Source organism: Crocodylus porosus, unplaced genomic scaffold (genome assembly GCF_001723895.1).
Source record: "Crocodylus porosus isolate Cpor-Errol unplaced genomic scaffold, CroPor_comp1, whole genome shotgun sequence".
NCBI lineage: Eukaryota > Metazoa > Chordata > Crocodylia > Crocodylidae > Crocodylus > Crocodylus porosus.
Window position 1 is genome coordinate 2773971 of NW_017728940.1, and position 10151 is coordinate 2784121.

The 10151-nt window shown below is 45.3% G+C and overlaps 1 protein-coding gene across 1 annotated transcript in view; it reads right to left on the reverse strand.

Annotated features, from left to right (window-relative positions):
* The window catches only part of ARID1A (AT-rich interaction domain 1A), a 96781-nt gene that overhangs the window by 18088 nt on the left and 68542 nt on the right, over positions 1–10151 (reverse strand). The window contains exons 5-10 of the mRNA XM_019547991.1: positions 7587–7827; positions 7070–7159; positions 6218–6385; positions 5396–5711; positions 4239–4384; positions 4041–4150 (exon numbers count right to left, since the gene is read on the reverse strand). Coding sequence (XP_019403536.1) covers positions 4041–4150; positions 4239–4384; positions 5396–5711; positions 6218–6385; positions 7070–7159; positions 7587–7827 — 1071 coding nt within the window. The remainder of the gene's footprint in view (positions 1–4040; positions 4151–4238; positions 4385–5395; positions 5712–6217; positions 6386–7069; positions 7160–7586; positions 7828–10151) is intronic.

Consider the following 10151-nt stretch of genomic DNA (forward strand, 5'->3'; position numbering starts at 1 on the left):
TGGGGTAATGTAGGCCCAGCACTCTTTCCTGCTTATGCAGGGGGTCGGACTCGATGATCTATTGAGGTCCCTTCCGACCCTAGTATCTATGAACCTATGAATCTATGAACTGATGCCGAGATGCTCAAAGAGCAACCAGACTGCTTTCCAATGCTAAATGGGGAGGCGGAGGGTACAGAATAGCACTTTCAGTAGCCAACATCCAAGTTGACAGAGTTAAAGTTGGGTCTGTGAGCAAGACCAGATCATTCCACAGCACTGTTCAGCAGGGCAGGTAAAGCAATGATGAGGGACTGTATTGAAAGGTTTCCATCAGACCAAAATACCAGAACTGCTAGATCTATGCTAAGGCCACAGTCAGCACCAGTCCTGCATCTGGCTTCAGTTTTGAAGTAAGGTGCAACTTAGTCCCCATGACCCAGAAGACAGAGAAGCATCTATCTCGCAGGGGACCTTGGCTTGAACTGCCTCTGGAACAAAATGTCTGACTGCACCCTGGTCCACAGCTAGCACGGGTATTTCTAGGGATCTCTGCTTGGAAAAAAGGAACATTTGGCAGGATTGAGTTTGACAGGCCACTTATGCTTGCCTGCTGAGTTGGTCTGCCAAGGTGCTATGGGAGCCAAGGAAGTGGCACATTTGATTCAATATGCACCTGCCTCAGAGCTGAAATTATTGTGCTTTCCCTTATCAGTTGACATAAAACACAGCTATTTTTTTGCAGCACAGGCTCCTCTACTAGTAGAGACTTTTCCGTTAGGAATGAGAGATATTCCCGCAGCTCAACCAAGTGAATATATAAAGCAGGCTTCTTGCGGGTCAAGTACAATGAGCCAATCTTGAACGCCTAGCAAGGGAATTGTAGAAGCTAAAGTTACTGTCCTGACCTTGAAATCACAAAACCAATTGTCAGAAGTCCAGAATGGGATGCCAACTTTTCACTGAGCTGAGAACATAACAGGAATAAAATCCTGCTTCCAGAACTCCACAGGCACTTCCTACACCGCTAACATTTGCAGAAGGACATCCCCCTTTTGTTTTAACAGAATAAATCGCAAAAAGTGTCATTGAAAATAAAGTAGGCAGGGAGATAAAGTGTGTGCAAGAACAAGATATCCTTTTCACAATTTCCAGACCCACTGGCCCAAAATTAAGAGGCAGCTGCCCAAGGTGGGAGAAGCAGCAAATAGGTCACAACCCAAAGCCTCTGCCAGACTCTCAAGGTTGGCGACAAAGGGAAGACACAGGCCATGCAGCAACAGCACAGATCAAGTCTTGGCAATTCCTGAGTCCCTTCAAGGTTGTGAACAATAATTCAAAAGGAATGCTCCCAAGCTCTGTGCTCTTGCTTGCTTCTTTTCTGACGGGCCTCATCTGCATCTGAATTGAAGAGTTCGTTGTCCTCCAAAGGAAAAGTCCTTGGCTGTTTAGACCTTCCTTGGAATCCATGAAGACTGGAGCCAGGGAGATCTTCTCTTGCCTGCTGCTCTAGCCATAGTATGGGCTGTTGTGTTGGGTGCATCTCGTACGATCAGTCAAGTCTGCATGGATTATATCTCAGACATTCTTTGGATACAAGGGGGTCTTTAGTCCTGTGAATGGTCTTACAGAAGACTCAGATTGAGAGACTGACTGTCCCTATTCAAAACAACTGTCTTTGAACAGAGATGTGTGGTAATTAGTCATGCCAAAGACTGGCAGATTGATACTTTGCATTCGAACAGATTTATTTATTAGGTTTATATTCCACCCTATCCAAAAGTCACTTTGAGTCTCTGGCTAAATGTTACCAACATCCCTGGTGTTCTGGACCATTTACACATGTACCTTTGTCTGCTCGGACGCGCCAGAAATCCAGTGCGGAGCAGGCAAGCCGACACACCCGGTCCTGCATCACACACGTTTGTATAAATGGCGACATCCACATCAGTGCGCAGAAAATGGCAGCTGTGTGCTTTCGAACCTTCGGTGTGTTTTAATTCAAAAAAAAAGTGTGCCGCCACTGACACACATTTCACCATTTCTACAAATGCATGCGATGCAGCGCTGCGTGCTTTTAAAAGCGCCTGGTGCTGCAACGCATACATGTGTACAAATGCCACTGATGTCTCTGGTACCATAACTACCAAACCCAGCCCCGTACTGGGAAGGTAAAAAGTCTCCTGAAAGTGATTTAATAAACTGTCTGCTCAGTCGAATGTGGCCAGAGTGGATGGATGCTGATGCATTCCACAGGTTTCAGCAGGCCATTGCACAGGCGGTGGAGGGTACAAGATGTCCAGGAGTTTGGATACCGGCACCATTTCCAGGGGTGTCTCTTGGGAGTGTCTGCCATATTTATGGTGCCCTAGACCACCTTGAGCTCCATTGACTTATAATGAAGCTGGCTTGCCAGGTTCTCTGAGAGAGATGGGTCTGTACTCAGGCAAGTGAGACAGAAACTCAACATTCAGTGGTTTGGCAAACTCATGCTTTGGTCTTCCGAATGCCCTGAGGAAACCCTCACACAAGACCTGCCATGCCAAGAAAGCATCTGGAGGTGCCGGCCACATTTTACAAGAGCATGGGGAAATATCTGTGATCCATTCTGGCACCTCCGCATACCATGGTCAGCTAAGTCAGGCTATGCAACCAACCACATCATTTTCCTGACTACAGCTGTGCTTCACTGACCTGGTCACCTGTAGCTCCAAGGCTTTTCTGTTCTTCAAATTAAAAACAGGAGATGTTAAAAAGTGACCAATAATCTACCACTAATGGAGCTAGCATAGACACCAATACACAAAGCAGCTTGACTCCACATAAGGCACAGGAATCCTGTAACTCTAGCACTGATCTTCCAAAGAAAACCTCAGACAGAGAAGAATACTGAACCATACTGCACAGGCAGGAGCCCAACTAGGCACTAACTGCTGGGGAAAATACCAAGATGTGCGTGCAATCACTCAGCCCCGGTCCATCAAACCACACTTGCACCAAATGCCGACTGCTATGGTATATTCAAGGTAGCCTGACTGGAAGACATGAGAAAAACAGGTGGTCTCTCGGTACCACCATGTGCCTTCAATGCCGTATCCAGCAGGGAGCTTTCCCCATCATGGCCAAGAGGCAAGGGCCCAACAGGAGTGTTTGTGAGGATGGTATATATATTAGACTCACGAGAGGGCTGACAAACACTTTGCCTCCTCTACTACTGCCCTCTGAAGGTCAAAGCCTTTGAAAGCTGAGGAGTTCTCATCTTGCTACACGTCATTAAGACCAGGGAAGGGGAATTCTGTAGAGACGGTATCTTTCGGAAACGCACATTCAGTATTCTGTATCATAATGGTATAGATGAACTCTGATATAACAACAGATTTGTTTCCTACCAAGATAAGGGGTGAAAAGAGAAAATATCAGTTTTTGGCAGGTGCGTGACCACTAGTCACTCTACTAAAAGAGATATGGATTTCCTGGTCTAATGGACCACAGTTGCAGAAGACAGAGAAAGTAACATTTACACTGATACTTTGAGGGGAAAGATGACAATCTCCTTGGGCAAAGACCACATCACCGTATATGTCTGCATATATAACCCCTCATGTGCAGGCTCCTGACTGGTGTCTTCAAGCACCATTACAACAGCACCACAATAATAAATGGGAACAATACCAAACACAGAACTGGAGCCTATTCTGAAGCAACCTGCCACCCAACTATAATGGCAAATTTGCCCGTGTGAGGTCAGAAGCGCTGCAGACATCAGGTCACCCACCAGGATCGGGCCGTGAAGGTGCAGCGTTTCATAAGTAACATGATAAACTGTCAGACAGATAAACAGATTTCATAGGTGGGATGCGGACAAAAGGCAACCACACAGACCTTCCTTCAACAACCATGCCATCATTTTAAATGCAAGTGGAATATACTCATCAGGCACTGAACAGAGTTGTGCCATTAGACCGTGGTCCTGAACACATGCTCAATTAAAACTGGTGTACAAAGGTCATGTTCTCCCACTTCCCTGACACCTGGGAAGACAACAGGAAGACACGCTTTACCTTTGACTTGGATTCTGTTTTTGGCGTCCCATCTGCCTTGTTGTTCATTTTAGCTGCAGGTGTTAGTTTGACATCCCCAAGGCCCATCATCTCAGGACTTGCTGCCATCCCTAGAAAATTAAACAGAATCTTCAAACACTGTATTTCAATCCAGTACCATGAAGTCCAGTGAACTGCTGCGGGTCAGCAATGGCTTACCTGCGGAGTTGTTAGCCATATTCGCTCCCATGGGATATGGAGCACCCTGGGGGTTTATCATGCCAGCCATACTGTTGATTCCTTGTCCATAAGGAGGCCCAGTCCCCATCATTCCACCTTGGTTCATGTTGGGATAGCCAGGTGGCCTGAGGAAGGGAACAAAAGCATTAGGGTCTTGTATTGTACTGGTATGGGCTTGCTAATAGAGGCACTGCTGCAGCTGAAACAAAACTAACAAGCTAAGGAAGAATGCTTTTTCCATCAGGAACACCTAAACTACGTCATAGTCTAAACCCTAATTTTCAAAAGTGAGTCTGGGCTCAAAACAGTTTTGAAAAAGTGGGACTTTAGCACTTGTGAAAATTTATCTCTTGACAGGATCCCCAAGTTGAACCCTGTCTAAATTAACCATTATTTCTCTCTACAATGGAGACTGTAGCATCCTACTCAACTAACTCAAGTGTACTGAAACTCATTTTCAATTTTAAAAAGCCTCTATGCTTCCACACCTCCCACTAGGAACTCTAAAATTTCACTAGCAGGGTCCTGTGTATGATCAGGCAACAGGTGGTCATACAAAACCCGAAGACAGGATACTTGATCGGTTCTCAGTGGCACCTAAGACATCCCAGCCTATATGCTCTCCTGGCCACCCTGGTTGGCATTCATATCCAACATAACTCCCCCCTTCTTTGTACAAATCATGCTGCTCTTCACTGTGGGACTGAATTCCAAATCCTATTTTGCCCATTCTAGTGCTCATCGGGATCACAGGAAAAAGTGAATAGCACTTAAGTTTCATACCCTGACTCTGACAAGAAGCAGCAAAAAGGACAGCCTGCTGGATTTACTGGCTCTTCCAGGCATGTTCCATCTTACACACTACCTGAGCAACAAAACAGCTAACGCAGGCAAGGTCTCAAAATCAAGCAAGGCATCTTTGCTCATGGGAAAAGCTGCATAAAATTGCAAGCCACATTTGAACTCAAATGTGTCATGAAGCCAAGCACTGCATTTGTACCTCCCTAAACCTTCAGTGACGGAAACGACTTCTTGGAGGGCCTGTCCTTCTGAAGGCTAAATGCAGGGTCAGCCCCAGAGATGCTGAAGGAAAGGGTTGAGGATACACAGAGACACAGGGCAACTTTGCATCTTACCTGTTCTGAATGGAGTTGGCAGCAGCATGCATGGCAGCAGCAGCTGCTTCTTGTGCTTTCCGGTTCATGCCACCTGGTGGGGGACACATCCCTGTTCCCACCTGAGGAGGCATATTTGCCATGTTGGGTCCATAGGGCCTGTTCCCTATGGTTGCATGGCTCATCCTTCCTGGGGGAAGCCCAGTATAAGGTGGCACACCAGTCTGGCCATGCATCTGGCTCCCTGCTCCCATCGGGTTCATGGTTCCTCCCATTCCGGGACTGGGGTAGTTGGCATTAGGCATGGCATTGTAGTTTGGCTGCCTGGGATAGCCTCCTGCAGAGACAGAGGGGAGAAGGATGACATTCAGCAAGATAGCATCTGACTTGCCACACAAATCTCCAATTAAAAGGTTGCCGACAAAATATCAGGAAGGTGAGGGGGGATTTTAGCACATCCGCATGAAGTTGAAGTATTTACAACTAATCCACATAAAATGAGGTCTTAAAACAACCAACAGCATCAACTCAAAAGCAGTATGGAACTATTGAGCCCATCAGAAGAGGAAAAGGACCATCGGGTCTCCAATGCTGGATGTGCTATCTGAGGGCTTTCAGTCCAGTACCAAGAAGTTCTCTAACGCAAGCAAATTAGTTCTCTGAGCAGTGGGACCTGTCATTATCTTCAAGCGAGGCTCACAAAGCATAGCCCCTTTCACATCAGTGTTCTGGATGCAATCCATTAACGACAAAGGACAATAGCTATGGGCTGCGCGTCTTTCAACAGTCCTGCAGCAAAGGTCCATCAGCTTTTCATCCTATACAGCTGGCCCACGTTCTTACCTTGAGGCCCATACTGAGCTCCCTGCGGTCCATAGCTTGCCATGGAGTTCTGCTGATAAGGTCCCATCCCGGCATGCATCTGTCCACCAGAAGACTGACGTGGAGATAAGGCAGAGCCAGGCTGAGGGGAGCTATACTGGGGTATCTGAGGATTCCTCTGCATGTAACCTGATCAACGAGACATTCAAACGACGCACTTATTGACACAATTATCCCAAGGCTTACTACCACACACGCCCTGCGCTCAAGGGAATTCCCTGAGAAAACATTCCAGTGACAGCCCCAGCAGAGATATTACAGCAATTGCTATTTTAAAAAGTTACCAACATTCACAATGATATTTCACTTTCTGCTGCCAATCTAACCAGGAAAAATCTGCAGTGTGCAGCAGCACTGCGTAGTAAGAGCTGGCAAATGCTGATTTACTATACATTCATCTTTCTCCCAGCAACTCTGCTCTTCTGTTGGGAGCCCAAAACTGTTGTAAAACACCATACGTTTAAGGCCACGGCTCTTGGAAAAGCAACCCTCTCAGAAAGTTCTTTTAAAAGCTGAAGAGAAGATGCTCTTCGAAGAGAAGAGGAGCTGAAGAGAACTTGCCTCTTTAAAAAAGAAAAAAACCCTAAAAAACAAAAATATGTGGTATCCAGAAGACTGGTAACAGTCAACTCTGATGGGATGCATCCCAAACCTCCACAGCTGTGACAAATCTTTCAAACAGAATATTATCCAATCGTGTCTCGCACGTGAAAGGGGATTGCTTCAAGAGTGCACAGTCCAAATAATTTTCCTTTATACATCCTGCTTTGCATTCAGAAATGTACAGTTGAAACCTGTAACACATGCACACACCTCGGTCTTGGGCTATGGTCGACTGGTTCATGGAAGGATGCAGGATACTGTCCGATTGCCCACTGGGTGGTCGGGGTGGCATCTGATTGCCTGCATCATGGAAAGAAGCAAGCATGTTATCCCCAAGAATCACATACAAGAGAATCCAGAGTGCACAGGCTTGAGGCCATCACAGGAGGCTTTTTTTTGAAGCTACAAAAAAGTCTACAGGAGGTAGGCGAAGAGAAACAATGGGAGAAGGAAGAGGAAGGAAAGAGTTAAATTAATTTTTCCTTATAATACACACAAGATCATGCCATGGCATGATCAGTTAATCAACTAAAGGCTTTGCAGCATATATTTAAAAGCCTGCTCCTTGCAAGTCATGGCCATTAAACAACTAAATATTAGCACAGGAAGCTCTGGTGTCAAAGTAGTCTGGCTCCTGACAAATTTCCTTAACTACCCATTTTAATCCGGCTCTTCACGTAGGTCTGGTAGAGACACAAGAAAGTATACACAGGCTGGATACCTTTACCTGGTACAGCAGCAGGTGAGAGTGGGCCAGAACGGGACTGAGCAACACTGGCAGGAGATCCAACAGGGGAAGGGGAAGGTCCTCTGATTCCTGGTAGGTGAGGAGAGGTATGCGGAGAGAAAGGAGACTGAGCTGGGTTACTCTGCTCTCCTTGGCTGCTGGAAATCCCTGACGTGCTTACTCCAGGACTCAGGGCTCCTTCGGTACCCATGGGGAGATCATCTATTGACCCAGACAGGTCCTGCAATACACAGAAGGACACGCAAGAAGGGACAGAAGTCAGTCTATTCTCCCATGCACCACCTGGAAATAGAATTTCTCAGAATTCAACTGCATGCCCCCCTCAACTATACAACAAACAGCAGTCCATGAACCCAGGTTTTGTTACCATCCGTTAGGACATCTATAGCACAGACCCAAGTGACTGAAACAACATCTCTCACCCTGGTTGCCCATCCCTGAACCCAGACCCCAGCTGGTTTGGGGAGTGCTTGCTGGTGGGCCGAAGAGTTGGCTGGCCACGTGGTGCTAATTCTCATACTCATTTCCAGAGACGCTGGATTACATTAGAAGAAAAAGAAGACTATATTCTCCTCTGTAAGGCACTGCTGTGGTTGCCACAACCACATGCCCAAGACAGCAAATGGAAGAAGAGACAGTCCATGTGATCATGACTAGGAAGAGAGATTGTCCACAAAAATCAGATGTGGCTCACTCTTGGAAAGAGTCTGAGAAATCCCGTCTAACCTCAGTCCATTCACAGACCTCAGATGGGCTGGGAAGCTCGAGACAGACAAAAATACAACAAACTCGACACAGAGATTTAAAGCAAACCATAAGGCATTCTTTGGGCTGCCCACTTCCCTTTTTTCACAGATATTGGAAATGAACAAATTTCTTTTTACAGAACTAAGATTCAGTTTTTGCTAAAGGCAAAAACACAGAGAAGGCCCTCCCTGCTGCATACATCCACCTTGAGAATGAAGCAAGCGCAGAGTCCTGTTTGAACTAGTTTCAATGCCCTAAATTGGCACAGGAGTAGCTAGAAAACTGCAGCATAAAGAAAGCAAGTCGATATATATCACAGTTTTGTATTTACCAGCATGCATATGTGGGGAGCTCTTGACTAACAAGTTGTAACTATAAGTAGAGTTAATTATTAATATCCTTGGTGCTATACAAGACACAGATGTAAAGACAATCTGTGGCACAAAGAGATCATGCTTAGACACGTGCCAGAGCACAATGAAAGACCAAGATAAAGTCCTGGGCACTTTACACCTCCCCCCCGCCCGAACACTATGCATGAAGTTCAACAGGACAGAGTTTAATCCTCTAAAATTGTAGGGTCTCTTCTGAGGTTGTGTTTCTTATAGTGAAAGAGTATTTAAAGTAGCTTTTTTTCTCTTAAAAAAAAAAAGAGATGATAAATAGACAAAACAGGGGGGTTGCGGCTAGGAAACGCAGCACCAGTGGATTTGTAGAAGATATCTGAATAAGAAGTTTCTCAGAAACCCCTTTTTGAGAGGCAATTTTTGGCAGAGCAGGAAAAGCAGCTGGGATCACAGAGAGGATGATGCTGATGATGATTTAACAACAGGGTACATGTTAACCTACTTTTCACATTTACTCTGAAATAGGAGACCAACTTATCACATGGATATTACTTTCTATTCATTTCTAGCCCACCAGTGCATCAAATACCTTGCACTGATCAATGGATAGCAGTCGCACGGCATTTCAAATATATATTTTATGGCTGTTAAAATCCTTTTACTATTTACAGATTTTTTTTAACTTCAATAATCGTTACTTCTTGAGTACCTGGGGAACCACACATGTGCAGCAGCACTGGTATACTGGCTCTCATAACTAGCAAGAAAACCAAGCCAAGATAGATGTAGTTTGGGGTTTTGAGCACAATACAACTTCAGATGTGTGGGCTCCAGTCTACGTCCCGCCGCAGATGCGCTGGGCAAGTCATCATCTCTCAGCCTTTTCAGATTTCCAAAATGACTTAACTCTAACCAGTGTTTTGTCAACTGCCATGTCTGACACAGGGGAAATAAATCAGCCTCTCAGGGATTAGAGATCTCACCACTCTCCTACACCTTTTAGTACCAGCTCAGTTTGTATGAAGACCATTTCTTATCAGGCAAATCCCATCAGTGCACGTGTTTATACCTGCCATCTTCCCAAGAAAAACGTGCTCTTTATATTTCGGTGAAAGCTAAAAACAATGTTCACAGGACTTCATGATTTTCCAGTCTCTTGCCTGAGCAGTAAATTTGGTTTATGGCACAAAAGCTACCAAAAAACTTATCACTCCAGTAAAGATGGCCCAAGACAGTGCTGTGCACATGGCCATCATAGTTGCTCATACCCAAGGGGTTAAAAAAAAAAAAAAAAAAAAAAGAGAAAAAAAAAAAAAAAAAAAAGTCTGTTCATTATTTTCGGAGGTCAGGAGAAATTTGCATTAAGCACGAAATACATTTCTTCTGTAGTCTACGAGTTCGGTCAAATTGTTCACATTATCCTAACGCACAAGTTTCGGGCAACATTAGA